Source organism: Diuraphis noxia, unplaced genomic scaffold (genome assembly GCF_037042655.1).
Source record: "Diuraphis noxia isolate RWA-SAM2 unplaced genomic scaffold, SU_Dnox_SAM2 contig0001, whole genome shotgun sequence".
NCBI lineage: Eukaryota > Metazoa > Arthropoda > Insecta > Hemiptera > Aphididae > Diuraphis > Diuraphis noxia.
In genome coordinates this window covers 49,556,014-49,574,609 of record NW_028301711.1, presented here as the reverse complement: position 1 = coordinate 49,574,609, position 18,596 = coordinate 49,556,014, and the positions used below count along the sequence as shown (strand labels likewise).

The 18,596-nt window shown below is 36.2% G+C and overlaps 1 protein-coding gene, 1 long non-coding RNA gene and 1 other non-coding gene across 6 annotated transcripts; 1 reads left to right on the top strand and 2 right to left on the bottom strand.

Annotated features, from left to right (window-relative positions):
- The first annotated feature begins 759 nt into the window (after positions 1-759).
- On the top strand, positions 760-16,801 carry LOC149060856 (uncharacterized). Of its 4 annotated transcripts, none has more exons than XR_016189951.1 (3): positions 760-1,057; positions 1,308-1,387; positions 6,567-16,801. It is a non-coding gene; the product is annotated as an uncharacterized LOC149060856 (long non-coding RNA). The 4 variants fall into 4 exon arrangements; XR_016189952.1 differs by lacking the exon at positions 6,567-16,801 and adding an exon at positions 2,953-3,872; XR_016189950.1 differs by lacking the exon at positions 6,567-16,801 and adding an exon at positions 1,529-1,791 and having other exon boundaries at positions 761-1,057.
- LOC149060858 (zinc finger MYM-type protein 1-like) lies at positions 4,163-6,860 on the bottom strand. Its single transcript, XM_089230760.1, has 7 exons — positions 6,779-6,860; positions 6,518-6,595; positions 6,348-6,428; positions 6,190-6,258; positions 5,051-6,120; positions 4,780-4,945; positions 4,163-4,581 (listed from the first exon to the last, which is right to left on the bottom strand). Exons 1-7 carry the CDS (start codon positions 6,858-6,860, stop codon positions 4,163-4,165), a joined length of 1,965 nt encoding a protein of 654 aa, XP_089086886.1.
- On the bottom strand, positions 11,683-11,863 carry LOC149060857 (U2 spliceosomal RNA). Its single transcript, XR_016190062.1, has one exon. It is a non-coding gene; the product is annotated as a U2 spliceosomal RNA (small nuclear RNA).
- Positions 16,802-18,596: the final 1,795 nt, after the last annotated feature.

Here is an 18,596-nt window from a genome sequence, read left to right as displayed (position 1 = left end):
GTTAACCAAGGCGGCAAGGCTTTTTGAACAAAATGAAGATGAAAACCTAATAGCGACTCCCGTGTTCGTTGTACTTATATATAATGAAAAGACATACACCAAACGACTAGAAAAAATATTTAGTGTTAGTGATTCTCAGGTGTACGAAATTAAGTGTTTACAATTTATATTTTTTGGAATTTCAATAATTATTCCCAGTGGCGGCGCCAGAATTTTAATACCAGATGGGCCAGGCTGGGGCCCAAATATTTTAGTTATATTTTCAGGGCCGTCCCGAGGGGGGGCCACCCCCCCCACGACTCATCTAGTGGGGCCCAGTCGGCACATAGCTCAGCGATCCGTGGAGTCGGCGATTTTAACAATATTCAATAATTATAATATTATAATAATATTTCAAGTATTTGAAAAAATATTTTATATTGCACAGTCAAATGATGAGTTCAAATATTTTCCTATGAAATTTATATAACTACTTTATTTATAATTCAATAAGAATATCATAATTCATAATTAATAATAACTATTAACAGTAATAACTGATAAGTAAAATAATAATAAAATGACAATGAAATATTGTCGTTCCATCCGATGCTCGATTCTCGATAACAATATGTCAATATGTTAAAAATAGATCTGAATATCTGATGTACAAAGTACAAATCGTCAAATCGACTGTCTGTACTCTGTATTGTCACCCGTATCGCTATATAATATTAGTTGTACATGATAGACTAAACAGTTAGTAATACGCTGTTATTTTCTAAACTAAGCTTAACATTTTGCAAAAGCTTTTCAGTCTCTATAATTTTATATTTTTACTTTTATAATAATGAGTGCCACAATTAATGTTAAACGTAAGAGAAAACGTGTTAAAGTCGAGTGCTTAGAATGTGGAAATACATTTGACGATGATTTTAAGAAAAAGCACGAAGAGAAGTTACATAATGGTAAACGGATAAATGTGAAACATGTTGGCGCTCCTAAAAACCCGTTCGAAAGTGCGGCCAAAACTTCACAACTTTTATCCAAACAGATAAAACTGCATAATATGATTCCGGTAAGCTTTTATATTTTTTAATTGTTATACACCGTAATTGAATCCAATTTTAAATTTCATATTTATAATATTAGTTCTTGATACATTACGTATGGTAAAAAATATTGAGAATAGAATTTTCATATAACATTAAATATACAGACATACAAATACAGTGCTAAATAAATTTTAAAATATAAAAATGTTTTTATTCTGATTTCATTATAAGTGCCTACTACCTACTATATAATATGTATAATTTTTAATTTAGTCAAGTTCAACTCAAACAATATGTAGCGTATCCAAACTGAAGCTAAACGTGAAGGAATAACAGAATTTGTATTAGATGAGGTAAGACATTAAAATACAATGAAATATACATATATAGAATTATTGGTACATTATGCACAAAAAAAAAAAACTAAAGTAACGTTTTTCATATATTATTTGATATACAATAAAATATTACAAATTCCCTCTTTTTATTTCCAGTAGATAGTACTTATACAGGCTCTAATCTAAAAGATCTAGATTTAGTCCAAACTCAACTAGAGATATTATTTAACATGTCACAAGATGATTCAAAAATTTTGAATCCTTATTGGAAAAGTCTGAGGAAGTCAAACATATTTTACCATGTGCTAATTTATTATGTCGTTTGGCGTTAACTCTCCAGTGACTGTTGCCTCAAATGAAAGGACATTTAGTAAATTAAAATTAGTGAAGACATTTCTTAGATCAATAATGAATGATAACCGGTTAAATTCCTTAGTAATATTAGGAATAGAAAAAGATATTGTAGACCAATTGAATATTAACAAATATTAACAAATTAGCACAACAATGGTCAAATTTAAAAGAGCGTAGAATACAAATTTAACTGTTAATTTTTTTTAAATTAATTGTTATTTTAATATAGTTTTATATTATTATGATTTTTTTTTACAAGGTTAATTTTAATTATTTTAACATTTTAATTTAAATATTATAATATTTAATATGTGTTAAAATATTAGTATTTGAATACCTACCTATTATGAATATATTGTACATACCTTGTTTCATAATAAAATAATAAAATCTTATATCTGGTTATTTATGGTATATTTATAATTAAAATTCAAAAACATGAAGTATGAAATGATAAGAAAAAAATATAATATAAATTGATAATAATGTATTGACTTTTTCGAGCGAAGCGAGAAAAAAATGTTTGAGTCGACAAATTGATAGGTATACACCCCCCCCCCCCCCCGTGAATCTTAGTTCGGGACGGCCCTGTATATTTTAGTCATATTTTCGTATTCAGCCGATGGAAAATACACGTTATTTATGAGGCTTGAAAGCATAGTGCATAGTTTTTAACCCATTCAAAATGTTGTTCACGCCATTTATTATGACTTTATATTTTCATATTTTGATTTATTCATGAGATATTTTTTTGTACTCTAGTATGATTAAATTTAATTTTTGGTGTGGGCCACAGGGGGGGCCCGAGACTTTTTATGGTGGGCCTGGGCCCACCCCTGGCGCCGCCACTGATTATTCCTATTAGATATGATCATTTGATGTATGGGCTGTCTCTGATGGTACTGCACTACCAGGTCGACAAGCGGTGGAGCAGAAGCAAGCCCCAAATCTCCACAAAGTTTGAAAAGATTAGTTTAACCAGGGCTGGATTTAGGGGAGGGCTGAGTGGGCTGCAGCCCAAGGGGCCCTACCAATGTTATGGTATTTAAATTAAGATACAGAAAAAATATTTTATTTATTTATTATTATCTTGTCCACCCTTTTAGACGCTCATGTCAAACAAAGATAGACAGTGCAATATTATTATGTTAAACAGTTAACACTTAAACTAAATATCTATTATAAATAAATATAAATATTATTAACATTAAATTTATAATTTACAGAAATACGGGAAACAAACTTATGTTAATGTAAAAACTTATCACAATATATATTTTGTGGTTAACATGTTGGATTGATATCTACAATTTGATATCAGCCCGCTTCGATGTTTAAATGTTAAAAGAATCGTAGATATGTACGCGGTTGTCGGTTAACTAAGACGTATAAAATTAAAACTTAAGAGTGATTTTTTCCCGTGTTCGTTGTATATTATAATGAAGAGACATACACCAAACAACTAGGAAAAATATTTAGTGTGTGTGATTCTCGGGTGTACGAAAAAAATAGTTTGAACTATACCGTACGCCATAGACTTATAAATAGTTATAAATTTATAATATATTAAAAGTCTATACCATACACCGAACGTGTAAACTCTAACAATGATAAAATAAAATAATTATATTATTTATTATTGTTATTTGTTAAATATGTAAAAATCATTTTTGTAAAGTAAAAACCATAAGATAAATTGCCAGCTTTCCAGGGACAGAAAAAAAAAATTGGTATAAGTGGGTACAATTTTTTGTGACTACTTACAGTGTAAGTATTACACCATTCAACCATTGATGATTCCCAGCCACAGCACTGCGTGTGACCAGCTTAATATATACATATTACATAATACATATTATACATTACTTAATAATAATTTTTAACTAACAAGTTTAAAAAAAATAAGACTTCTAATAAGTTATATATTAGTGCATAAATGAAACAGTTATGATTACAAATTATACATACCCTCATTAAAAAGCATGAATCGAATGAATTGTCATTAAATCTGAATAATATTAATTATATTAATCCAGTGGCGCCGAACTAAATTTTATTTGGAGGGGCAGTAGAATCCAAAAAGTACCTACCCACCCAAGCAATTTAAACAGAGCCGTGTGGGGCTTCGCCCCCCACACCCCCTACCTTTAAACCATAAGTAGAGAATTTATTATCAATAATAATTATTAAAAATGAGCATTTATAAATTTTTTTTATTGAATACCACAACAAATTAATTATATAATAATATAATTAAATTTAAATAATATAAATAACTCAATAATAGAATTATTAAAATATACATTACAATAATAATTTTGACAATTCTGTACTACATGATGCAAAACGTTTGATGATAGTGTCTACATCAATTGGAATATCACATTCACAAGACATCATCAAAAGTGCTTCAAGCCTGTCTTCACTCATTGTACTTCAAAGCCTTGTTTTCACCAGTTTTAATTTTGAGAATGTTCTTTCAGGAGAAACACTTGATATAGGGAGAGTCAGTGCAATACTTAAAGCAGGGAATGTTTCTTTCAAACCTGCCTCATTGCATATCTTATACATCATGTGAATAGTACCTTCACTATTAGGAGTTTCCAATAAATCATCATCAGTAAATTCTTCTACTTCACTTTCAGTACCACTGGCTTCAAATTCATAATTTTTAATCTGTGTATTATTTTGTTGGTGTAATGTTTTTGACAACGACAATGTTTTTTCTAACTCTAAATATACATTTGCAAATTGCATATATTCTCTTCTTAAATCTTCAGCAAAAACAAACTTCCCATAAACTTGTTGAAATCCATTAAATGCGTCGTTAGGCAAATTGGACGATTTTGTTATTTCTAGAAGTCTTTTTTTGTTAAAAAGTGATAAATCATTTATTAAAAGATTTGAATTGTTATTGAATCTTTCAAATATTTGAGAACTTATTATATCAATAACAGTAAAGTAAGTATTTATTTTAAAGTTGTTAATTGGACTTAAGTTTGGCAGTTCATCTGATGATGTCTCTCCTGGCATTTTTTTTTTCTTTCTCATACGGGTTTGTGTAAGTGGTATTATATCAAAGTCTACAACATTTGTATTAACAAATATTTCTTTTTCTTTCACTATTGCTTCAAATTGAGTATCATTTCTAAACAAGTTTATTTTCTTTTGTACACTTTTAACATAGGATACAGCTGATAACAAATCAATATTTTTCCCCTGCAAATATAAATTTAATGGACCTGTAATATTAAAAATTTTTCTAAAGGTCAATGCAGTTAAAAAAAAACGTTCTGATATCAGATAATCAAATAAACTTTTTGCTTTAATACTACTCATGCGATCTGAAGATGTATCTTTATCTAAATATTCTAGTGTGTCCAAAATTGCATTAAATGTTGCAAATACTGTTTCAAGTGCAGAAGAGTGTGATGACCAGCGTGTTGTTTCTACTCTTTTGAGCCTTCTTAATTGTTTATTTGGATATCTTTCTTTTTGATAGTTGGAGTACATGTTTACTCTTTTTTTACTACTACCAATAAAATCATATAATGCTTCAAGGTTACCAAATAAGTCTCTTGCTTCTGTGCAACTACTTACTGCATCTACAATAATTAAGCTTAGACGATGCGCATAGCACCAAACATACATAGCATATGGATTGTGCTCTTTTACTATTGCCTGTAAACCATTATACACACCTCTCATGGAAGCGGCTCCATCATAGGATTGCCCGACAAGGTAATTTTTCCAATCAATATTCATTTCGTTAAATATTTCTTCAAGCATAGTCAAAAGATGTTGTCCTGTTGTAGTCGCAGTCTCTCTAACTGCCACGAGTCGCTCGTTTACTATACAGTCAACAGTGTTTTTATTAATATACCTTAACATGACAGATAACTGTTCTTTCCTAGAAACATCAAATGTTGTGTCTAGGGACACACTAAAAAATCTTGCTTCTAGAAGTTCTTTTTGTATGGTATCTTTAATGTGCATTGAAATTGATTTAATTAATTGATTTTGGCGTTGCCAAGACAAAAAGTTATGGATCTTTCTTCCTTTTAATTGTAGCTGAGTAACATAAGAAGACAATGTGGGGGAGTACTTAGTCAATAATACCACTAAATCTTTAAAATTACCCATAAGTTGTTCATTCCATCCCTCTTTATGACCACGAAACGGTAAGCAATGTCTACCGAGGTATAAAGTTATGTCGATTAAGTGACGTACAATTTCTTTGTTTAATACTTTATCCAAGTTATTTTTTTCATCTATTGATTGTATAATTGGAAATGATGCTTCTCTGTATGCTACTTTTATAGAAGACATAATGTGAGCTTCTGATGTTTCACGAATAATGACTTTTGGTAATCCGTTTTTCCAATTATTGAAACCTTCGCGAGACCAATTTATTTTATTATTCTTCCCATATAATGCACAATGAAAATTGATAAATTAATTACCTGTTTTTTCTTGTACTACAACATTACTCAGAATTTTAGGATTTTCACTGGTTACACCACTCTGATCAACTAAACATTTATAAATACATTAAATTAAATAAATCAATAAAAATAATTTTATCCAATTTATTAGTCCCCACAAATAATAAATAAATTACCTATTTTTTCTTGTACTTCAACATTACTCAGTACTTTTGAATTTTCTAAGGAATTTTCACTGGTTACACCACTCTGATCAACTAAACATTTATAAATACATTAAATTAAATAAATCAATAAAAATAATTTCATCCAATTTATTAGTCCACACAAATAATAAATAAATTACCTGTTATTTCTTGTACTACAACATTACTCAGTACTTTTGAATTTTCTAGGGAATTTTCACTGGTTACACCACAAAATACTGCACAAATTTACAAATTTGGTAAATCAAAATACTAGACGTTGTATATCAACTATTACAATTTAATAATATCATATATTTACTAATCAAATATAATAAAAAATATACATACCTTTTGTACTTGTAGTAGTAAAAAACGGCTTAATATTAAAACTACTATTAGTTTTAATTTTTAATTTTTACAAGCTTGTAAATGTCGATTCCAATTAGTTGGATTTAGACTTCCTCTATCTTTACGACAAAAGCCACAAACGCGTGAGTCCATAATAAAGTATAATAATTTCAAATATTTCAATGCACCACGACGATAAAAAATTATAAAAATAATAATAAATAACAATTTTGCATTCACTCAACCGAATCGCATACACCGGCTGGCACAGGCAAACAGCACACTAGAGGGAGACCTGTCTGGTTATTGGTTAAGTCACACTTTATTTGATTTTGTTTAAAATACGGGTTTAAACTGTATAATATTGTATAATATTCGTAGTAGTCATATCGTCGTATTCTATGATAATCAATATCCGTTTATTTATAGTATTATTTGTTAGGTGATTTTAATACAGTTGTTAATTTACTGATAACGCCAAAGACCCGATGTCTTAACGTGCGGCCCGCAATATTATATTTATTTTTGTCTTGCTTGTAACAATTCAAAATAGCATATTGGAAAATTAATCTATTTTTTGCTATACTAATAGTTAACGTACTAAGGTCACTACGTTGCCGTCTATTGGCATATTAAATATTAATCAAAAATTGAACCATTAAACAAATAATTGAAAAATAAATAAAAGTACCTAATTATTTATAATATTCATATTTATATTATACTATATTAGGTGAATAATAATTGTGATCGTTGACAGTATTAGTACGATATTAATACTTAGAAAAATCTACAGCAGTGCATGTGGCTAGCGAGTTGTGGTATTAAGCTCATTGCTCATAGGCGATGGGGCTATCCAGGGGAGCAATAAAAGTTACAACCTTAATTAATTTTGTATTGAGAACTTATGTACCAATACATTTTTTTTTATGTTAGGGGAGGAGCATCTGTCATTTTTTTTTTACAAGTAGGCGCCGGGCGGTAAAGATAAAATGTTTGGGAATCACTGTCATAGACAGACGCGGGACGCTAGTCCGAAGAATTTAAAAACCATGTCTTATGATAAAGATTTTATTTATATACAAACTACTACCTAAACCTAAGTATTGGCTACAAATAAAAGTTAGAACAGTATCTACAATATATATCAACACTATCTAGAATAATAATCTGTGTACACATACACTTCATACTATACTAGATATAGTATATGTTGACGCCGAAGAACAATATAAATTATAAATATTACCGGTCGCGGAGGACAGCTGGTCACACACACACACGACACACACACATAATTATTACCGTTATAATTATTGTTTTATTTTTATATGTTTAAAATTGTGTCCCGTGTGAATTATATAACCATTATATAATATATAGATAATCGCCGCTATCGCACGCCGCCGGATCGGCTGCGCAAATATTATTAGCACGGCCGCCGTGACTTTTGTCTCGTACCGTACGTTGTTCCGAGTTTCCGACACCATAATATCATCGCGTACTTAATAATATTATTTTATGAAGTTTTTATTCAAAGGTTGTTTGCCAATTGCCATTATTGTTTTTTATATATTATATTGTCGTGTCAGAAGGGCCTTACACTATAATTATTGTTTTCTTGGTGCTAATTGCTAAAGACATCATATATTTATATTATCTTACTATTGTAAGCCATAAAGGCCAAATATTATATTATTGTTATCATCACTGTATATATTATTGGCATTTATTGCTTTTATTATTGTTAAGCTGAGAATTATATAGGTACCGGTAACAGCTGGCCAGCAGTGCACCGACAACTTGTGAGTTTAATTTTTATTATTACATATTTACTATATTTTGTCGTGCCAGAAGGGCCGCGTATTATTTTTATATTACAATTTTTCTATATAAGCTTACAGCTCTGATAGCTACCTAATTTATATATTTATTCTGTTTGGTCATAAGGGCCGTGCATCTATGTAACAGATTTTAATTATTATACTTATTTTTATATTGTTGGACCAGAAGGGTCACATTATTTACATTTGATAACAGCTTAAATAGCTAGTCAATTTATATATATTTTGTTGAGCCAAAAGGGCTATATAGGTATATATTATTATTTATTATCATATTCCATTGTGCCATAAGGGCCGAGCATATACCTTTACTCTGTTGGGCCAGAAGGGCCGATTCATTATATTTGTATTGTCAACCACAAGGGCTGCACATTTGCATTACTATATTTATATTACTTAGCCATAAGGGCCGTGATTTATTAATATTATATTTTTTATACATTTGTGTTGCTGTGATTTTATTATATATTTGTGCAATGATTATTATCGTGTATTATACTACAGGGGCGTTCCGAACGGGGGGGTGCCTACCCCCCCAAGATATTTTTGTCAGTCGGCAAATTGTAAATTTGGTGAAAAACTTTACACAGTCGGCAAAATTTCATTATATAGTATCGTCGTCACTGATTGTGTTAAAATTGTTGATATAGCGTTCATAGTATTATTATTTATTATTATAAATTATATAGACCGTAGACACTATAGAGTATAATATAGCTTATTACTAATGAGTTGTTTATGGTTTATACTGAATAGCGACTGTAAATTTAATTTCTGGTAATACCACTGGACGGACTACGGACTGTACTGTTTAGATTGATTAGAATGATCGGAAGTATTCTCAAAATACCCGTGATATACAATATAGTATATACTGTTATCGTGAGTCACGATACAAACAATCGACAAAAGCATAACGCGCTAACGCTGTAGACCCTCGGCAGCCTGCTGGTATATGTGTGTGTGTGTGTGTGTTTAGATTTGTGTTATTGCTGATTATTTAATATTCTACGTTGGCGATCGCCGGTATAACATAAGTTCCATGTTTATTCTTTTTCTAGGAAGATTTCTTGAATGTAAGTATTTATAATAATCATTATATATTATTAAACGTGTTTACTATTTTAAGGCAAAAAATGTAAGGATACAGTAATTACTAATTTCTTTACCTTATATTATATAATTGTATATTTGTATTACATTAGTGACTAATTATTCAAGGAAGATTTTGAAAAAAAGTTTCTTCCTAGAAATCTTTAACTACCAACCAATAAATAATTACAATAATAATAATAACTAATAAGTAATATAGAAATGTTTTTTATGAATTTCAAAGTATGTACAATATTTCGTGTTTTATATTATGGCACACAAGTCACAAACACATAATGTATAAAATGTTAGGTATTTACAATTTTAAGGGGCCTGCGCGCGACCTGTTTTTTGCTCTAAAACATGCGTTACAGGAAAAACTCTCACGTCTCGTAGAGTGATCAGATTTTGATAATTTTTTTTTCGTTAAAAAGATGAAAACTTTTTACAGTGCGCATTGATCTTTGATATTCAATATTCAATTTATTAGTCCTATAATAAGAGTTTGAATTTTACACATTTTTATATGTTTTTAATTATTATATTATTATTTTTTTTAGCAATGTAATCAAAAATCGAAGTTCAATGCGCCCTGTAAAAGATTGTCCTCTTTCTAACAAAAAAAAATTATCAAAATCTGATCACTCTACGAGACGTGAGAGTTTTTCCTACAAACCGTGTTTTGAGCAAGAAATTAGGCTTGCAATTTTTCTACCTACCATTACGTTGACATGTTCATGCGCGTGCGTAGATAGACCCGCATATTACCGATGTCCCACCGCACTCACACTAATGATCATTTACAACTAACACAAAGGTATCGGGCGGCGGTTCCAAGTATACAAATTGCCTAAATGTTACTTCTTATTTAATAGCCGCGAGCAGACCCCTTAAAACAATTTTTATCATACGTTTCAGTAGCATAATTTTTTTTTGCCAGTTCGTTACACCTTGTATATATTTATATTTATACATCGTTTTTAAATTAGGATGTTTATGACTTTTTCATATTTTTCTTTTAGTCGTGCTCATTGGCCATTGCGCAGCAATTTATTTTTTTCATTTCGAATGGCATGGAATTTGATACATTAAATTTTGCATATTGTTGCATACTTAGGGATTCTTTATAAAGAAATGCATATTTATAAAAATGTTAAATATTAATGTAGCCGGCAATTTTTCAAACTGATAACCCCCCCAAATAGGGAAGCCTCGGAACGCCCCTAATTATACAGCAACAGCAACTTATTACTAGAAACTTTGTTATCATTTATTATTATTTGTTTTATTGTACACACCCACATACATACACACATTCATACACAAATACACACAATTCACAACACGCATTACGTAGCTCGACAGTATTTGCCCGGCAATCCCGACCACTGCTGTTCGAGCTATTACACTACTACACACCCAGCTAGTCCTCGCATACTTAAGACCTAGGTGTCAGTGGTGATCAACAAAGGTGTCCGGAGTGCGCGTATTAACATTATATGCTTCCGGCCCTAACAGTATATCTAAAATACTGATGAACAGATGAACAATATTATTTTCAATCATAATACTTAAATTTTCTACACAGTAAACACCCACCCACCCATTCAAAGAAGGTGGGCGATTGCCCCCTTGATACACGGATTCGGCGCCACTGTATATTACTATTTATCCATTTAGTAGTAAATTATAAATTCTGCAATTAAAATATATTTTTATGATTTTGTAAGACTACCAACTGAACTCGTGCACTTCGTAGCTCGTTAAAAACCTATCTCTTATATGGATCATGGTTCAAAAAAAAAATTTTTAAAAAGTGTTATATATATTATGTACATGTATATTACGATACTACTTGATAGTAACAATAAAATGGAACATTCAGCAGAGTGGAAATAATAATCTACCAAATCCATAATTGATAAAATATCTACAATCGAATTTTGAAAAATTTCATTTTTTGAGATTTGAGAGTCCAAATTTTTCAAAATGAAATTCATTTTAACTACACTATTGAAGTTTATCAAATATGATCATTTATTATGTGGGCCGTTCCCGGTGGTACTGCAATACCGGGTCAACCCGCGGTGGAGCAGAAGCAAGCCCCAAAATCTCCACCAAATTTGAAAAAATTAGTTTAACATTTGAACCTTTCGATGAAAGGTGTATCAGATGTTAAGCTGATAAGAACAGATTTATTCAGAAAAATTTTTAAGAGGTACATGAAATGGCAGCTAGGTGTGAATTAAAAGGTGAACATGGGGGGGACACATATAAAATGGGGAATCAAAAAAAAGTATAATAATAAAAATATCAAAAATTCAAAAATTCAAAAATTCAAAGTACATAGATATATAAAAAAAAGTTGAACAAAAAGAAACAGAAAAAATAGTCAGACAGGCTTAAGGCCTGACCTGACGCACCCCCGAGAGGTGCTCAATATATATGTCTCGGGAGGCAGCTATAGTGTCGCTGACGCAGAGCTTACGCATGAGGGTGGCATATGAACGGCTGCACAGCACCCTCATGAAATCTTCATTGGCAGGGTCCCAAGCACCAAGGGCACCCACAATGAAAGGCACCACCACAGCCTCACACCCGTGCTGAGCCGCCAAGTCTTCTCGCAGCCGCTCGTACTTGGCCTTCTTATCCGCCGCCGCAGCCTCGAAGGCCGCGAGGCGATTGTCAAATGGCGCGGTGACGTCTACGATAAAAATGTTTGGGCCCTTCTTCAGAACTAAATCCGGTCTCAAGCCCTGGTCGCCCAGGACTTGATTCTCGGAGAGGACCTCAAACTTCGTAGACGCAGCCTTCCTAATTCTGGCGACAATGGCGTTGTGTCTCCCCATGTAGAGAGCGGTGTACCGCATGCAGTGATCGACGACGTGGGCTAAGCTTTCATTAATGTACCCACACCGCCGACACCTGCGGTCATCGGATCTCCACGATGAGGAGCCGTTCAACGCCACGAGGTTCAGCCTGGCTCGATGGACAAATCGCCAATCGGCGAACCTCGTGAAGTCGCCTTCCTTGAGGAAGTGGGAAGAGGCAGGGTGAGCGGCCACGCACTCGACGGCTCTGCCTTGATCGGGCTTGGCGATCAAGGTATCGCTTCGTTTGAGCCGAAGAGTGTCGCGAATTGTCCTCATGACCGCCCTCCTCTGCTTCCTTCCCATCACCGTACCTGCGTGTGCGACCGAGGGGGCACCATCCAACGACCATTTGACGCCCAGTCGTTTGGAGGCGTTCCGCGCTCTCGACCACACACTCGACACTCCTGTGCCCCGGGCCTCCCGGAACACGCCCTCGTCTTCGCCGGACAAGTAGGAGCCGACCTCATGGATGGAGGGGTCCTTTGAAATTCGCCGCTTGGTGACCTGCTCCACATGCTCGGCCGCGTCCTCTGCAACCCTCTGGTCCGGCGAAGTAATCAGCTTGAAGGCGCTGTCCACGGCGGCAATATCTGCGTCCTCGGCCAGGACCCGTACGCCACAGCAACCTCTTCTTGTGGAACCGTATATAAACTCTCCCGAGGCCTCTTGCGGTAGGTATAACGTCTTTTTGATTTCGGGCCGCATGATTTTGTCGACCCTCGCCCAGTCAGTCTTGGGGAATACCCCCAACCGTTGTAAATGGACGGTCGAGGGTAGAAGAATGTTTTTAGCGCATCGATCCTCTGCCAAGGAGCCAACATGCTCCTGGCGATGCGCAGACCTATATCAATTATTTCGGCGAGGGTGGACAGAGGCGGCACGATGTTGAAACCTACCTGGGCCCCGAGAAAGGTGGCAGCTTCGCCCTCGGCAAGCGGGCGAAGTGGAGCTCCCTGCAGCATGAACCGAGTGTCCCGGACGCCAACCGGCCGCCGACCGGACAGGTGGAGGGACGCGCACTTCGCGGCGTTCAGCTGGAGCCCAAGCCTGCCCAGGCCCTGGTGGGCCGCGTCGATGGACGCTTGGAGCTCCGTAGCGCTGCTGGCTATTAGGCATAAGTCGTCCGCGAAGGCGAGCACCCTGTGGTCGGCGGACTCACCCTGCAGGAGTGTCACTACTGGGTCTATGGCCATGATGAAAAGAAGACCGCTCAGTGGACACCCCTGCTTGATGCCGGACTGGACTGGGATGTCAGCCGTCATCCCTCCGGCCACACTCACCGACGAGGAGGCACCGTCGTAAATGTCGCGGACGGCCTCGAGGAAGTCGGCGCCGGCACCGCTACTCCGGATCGCCGCTTCGAGGGCCGGATGTGGGATTGCCCCGAAAGCGTTCGACACGTCCAGCCAGGCCACGCATTTGTCTGCAGCGTGTGTCCTGGCCTTTTCGAGCACCCGGTTAAGGGTGTGGACGTGCTCGAACGCACCATCCGCCGGGAGGAACCCCTTCTGGCACTGACTGAGGACCTTATTCGTCGTGAGCCACACAGTCAGGCGGTTGGCGACACATCCCACATACAATTTGTACAAAGTACGGCTGAGGGAGATGGGCCGCCAGTTGCCGGGGTCCTCCTTGGCCCCCTTTTTATAGATGAGGACCGTCACCGCCTTCTTCCACGCAGGTGGAACTCTTTTGTAACGGAGGCACATGTTGATCACCTCCGTTAAGACCGTACATTCCGGGTCGAGTTTCTTCCAGTGCCGGTATGTGAGCCCGTCGTCCCCAGGCGCCGTATTCTCAAATTTCCCAAGACGTTTGGAAACGTCGGCGCACTGGAACGGGCCCATCGGCACTGGATCACGGCCGTCCACCTGCTGGAAAATGCCGACGTCACAAACACGAAGACGATGAACAGGATGGTGTGGCCAGGCTGGTCCAAAAGGCGGTGGTCAGCTGGCTGAAGAACTCACAACACAAAGACGATGAACAGCTGGGCCAAAACGCGGACACCAGCCGGTTGTGAGCTTCTGGGTCACTGAACCCCGAGCTTGGAGTGACCGAAAGAGTCCCAGAGGGTGGACACTCTTCCGCACGAGGCAGGACTGGTGGCCTCGATCCTAGTTGGCCTCTCGGAGTGATATGTGAAATTTGCGCCGTATGTTTAACGTGGATTGCGCCACGGTTTGGAGTGCAGAGTTTGGCCACACCAAATGGCGAGGGACTCTGCTTTTTAGGTGTGCCACCACCTTTGTCGTATTTTTAACGTAAATTGCGCTACGGGCAGTTTTAATAGATACCGACTATTTGTCGTTAACGACCTAGCTCCACTCTTCACCGCCGGGTAATTTATTCAATTTCCGGCGGCTGGCTCAGCACGAGTGCAGGGCATGGGGGGGACACATATAAAATGGGGAATCAAAAAGTATAATAATACAATAAAAATATCAAAAATTCAAAGTACATAGATAAAAAAAAAAAAGGTAAAAAGGTAAACAAAAAGAAAAAATAGTCAGACAGGCTTAAGGCCTGACCTGACGCACCCCCGAGAGGTGCTCAATATATATATCTCGGGAGGCAGCGACCGTGTCGCTGACGCAGAGCTTTCGCATGAGGGTGGCATATGAACGGCTGCACAGGACCCTCATGAAGGCGTCATTGGCTGGATCCCAAGAACCAAGGGCACCACTGCAGCCTCACACCCGTGCTGAGCCGCCAAGTCTTTTCGCAGCCGCTCGTACTTGGCCTTCTTTTCCGCCGCCGCAGCCTCGAAGGCCGCGAGGCGATTGTCAAACGGCACGGTGACGTCTACGATAAAAATGTTTGGGCCCTTCTTCAGAACTAAATCCGGTCTTCAACCCTGGTTACCCAGGACTTGATTCTCGGAGAGAACCTCAAACGGAGTGCCACCACTGGGTCTATAGCCATTATAAACAAAAGACCGCTCAGTGGGCACCCCTGTTTGATGCCGGACTGGACCGGGATGTCGGCCGTCATCCCACCGGCCACGCTCACCGACGAAGAGGCACCGTCGTATATGTCACGGACGGCCTCTAAAAAGCTGCTTCGGATCGCCGCTTCAAGGGCCGGATGGGGGATCGCTCCGAATGCGTTCGACACGTCCAGCCAGGCCACGCACTTGTCCGCTGCATGGGTCCTGGCCTTTTCGAGCACCCGGTTAAGGGTGTGGACGTGCTCGAACGCACCATCCACCGCTGGCACTGATTGACGACTCTATTGGCTGTGAGCCACACAGTCAGGCGGTTGGCGACACATCCCACATACAATTAGTATAATGTTCGACTGAGGGAGATGGGCCGCCAGTTGCCGAGGTCCTCCTTGGCCCCCTTTTTATAGATGAGGACCGTCACCGCCTTCTTCCACGCAGGTGGAACTCTTTTGTAACGGAGGCACATGTTGATCACCTCCGTTAAGACCGTACATTCCGGGTCGAGTATCTTCCAGTGCCGGTATGTGAGCCCGTCGTCCCCAGGCGCCGTATTCTCAAATTTCCCAAGACGTTTGGAAACGTCGGCGCACTGGAACGAGCCCATCGGCACTGGATCACGGCCGTCCACCTGCTGGAAAATGCCGACGTCACATGTCGACGGTGCCCATACTTTCTTGAAGTGCTCCTCGACCTCTGGTACCGCAACTTCACATGTTTTCCCCTCACCCGACAAGATGAGCCGAACAGCACGCCGTCTATTCCGCCTGTATAAGGACTGAATCCCCTTAGCATCAGTCGGGTCGATTGCAGTCCTGTTATTGCCTGAGGATTGACCCCCAAGCCTGGCGGGTAGCTTGACAATGACGGTGGCCTCGGCGGTCATCTCATCGACGAGGACGACAAACCTTGTCCACACCTCGCCGACAACCCGAGCTCGATGGCCGGTGCCTTACCATATGGTACCCTTTGCCCGCGACCGTCAAGTGCCCGTGTGCCGACTGCTCCGCCCGCTTTCGGGTGAAATTATGGACAAGTGCTAAGCAGTCTGTTGTTATATTTAAGCATAATACGTAGTTATAATACAGTTTAGAGTAATATGATATGTATACTGGCGTACGTGACTACGGGAACGGACGTTCGGGCTGGAATCTGCTTATCCAGCAATTCCTACCCTGGCAGTTGCACAGAGAGCCCCCCTTAGTCACGACCGCCCAGTCAGTCGTAGAGTTAAACGCACTCTGTCAGAATCTCATTTGTTATACAGAAAATCTATTAAGCATTAGAATACAGTACATTGTAGTTTCGTGTTAATAAACATAATTTTTGGTCATTTAATAAGCGCCTTTGCATATATTTTTCGACATACGTCCTTACTCTCTCTTCACTAAGGATAATAACGCGCCGGTACACATCACTGTCGCACGGCACGTCAGGGACATGTATAGAATGTAGTTTTAGTTACAATTTTATCATTGAATTTTTGAACATGGATAAATGTAAATATATAAATACATTGATTCTATCATTTTATGAAATTGAGATAAAAGTTTATAGGACAAGAAGAAATAGTTTTTTTTTTATAAATTATCCTATCCTATCCTACCCTAACGGTACTGCTGTAAACGTAAATTTTGATTAATTTTAATTTTTACATTATTTAAATATTTACTTTCATTGTTTATATTTATTTATTAGAATTATTATGACTTAAGATAAAAGTAATTTTAAACAATCTACATTCTCTCTCTACAAAAGCTTTTTACATATTATCGTACATCTAAACGACTATTACATTTTTCTATCAAGTTTTAAATGTTTCAAACTCTAACTTAAATCCGCATTATACTTCTTTCATTTTACTGATATCAATTTTCTGCATTAGCTTTGAGTATTAATACTTTTGAAATACTCATGGTCAAATAACTCCTGGAAATAAATAAAAAAAAACATCAATATTTAATTAATACTTAGCCGCTTTTAGGGTAACATTTTATTATTTTAACCAATAATAAACTAAAATCAAACACATTCCTAACAGATAACTTGATTAAAGCACTTATTATTTGTTTTAAAAAAAGAAAACCAACTTACTTATTTTTATCCAGGTAGATTTTATTCAAACAATAATTTTAGTATATCCAATTGAAATATACAAATATGTCAATATTTATTTTATTGTAGCTGGATTTGAAAAGCAATGGCACATTGAAAGTCATTTATCAACCAACTCGCCTGACACCTGAATCAAATGATATTTATTTTAAATAAGAATATTAATAATCAAAACTTTATAGGTAAATACTATTTAAAATTGCATAATAACTAAGGTTTGGAACCTTAAATCACTAAATAAAAACACTATAATAAAAGTGTTAATAAACAATTTTTTCACACTACTATTGTTAAATATGTTTAAAAAAAATTATATAAATTAAGACTTTTTTATATGCCTACCCTAATGTTTCTTAAAAAGAATGGGGATTTGCATTATTTATTACTGATAATTAGGCTTACAATAACAATGTATATGAATATACAAATAATTATAAGAATTTTATATCACTGTTAAATGTTATATCTAATTTATTTTAAGTTTATTATAATTTGTGTGAGTTTATTACAAGTTTTAAAATGTCGGTTGATAATAAGTTAATTAACTCGCTCATTAATTTTAGAAATTACTATTTAAAATATTTGTAATATTATGATAATTTAGTACTTATAATCAATGTTATTGCATTTATCACTAACAAGTTTTTATGCTAACATAATTGTTTATTTGTTTATTAATTTACGGAATAGAAATTCTATATTTAGTACAGCACACAACAATAATACAGTAATTTAACATAATTAATGTCATGTACAAGGGGGCGATGACCCAAAAATACAGCAAAATTACAGGTACAATAAATATAAATTATAAAAATTAGGACACAAGTAAAATTACATGCACAATATAACAAAATAATAAAAATGATACTATAAGATCAATAACACAATATTAAGGTGAACTAAGAAAGGTGGGATCCTCGTTACCCAACCACATCATGCGGTCAATTGGTTTGTTTCTACCGTAATTAGTGCAATGGAAAGGTACAGTAATTTGAGGTTTAAAATAATTGTTGATCCA

Coding starts and splice junctions, on each gene's coding strand:
- LOC149060858 (XM_089230760.1), bottom strand. CDS start 6,860: ATGGACTCACGCGTTTGTGGCTTTTGTCGTAAAGATAGAGGAAGTCTA. Junction 6,429..6,517: donor TGTAGTACAAGAAATAACAG/GTAATTTATTTA, acceptor ATAAATGTTTAG/TTGATCAGAGTGGTGTAACC. Junction 6,259..6,347: donor TGAAGTACAAGAAAAAATAG/GTAATTTATTTA, acceptor ATAAATGTTTAG/TTGATCAGAGTGGTGTAACC.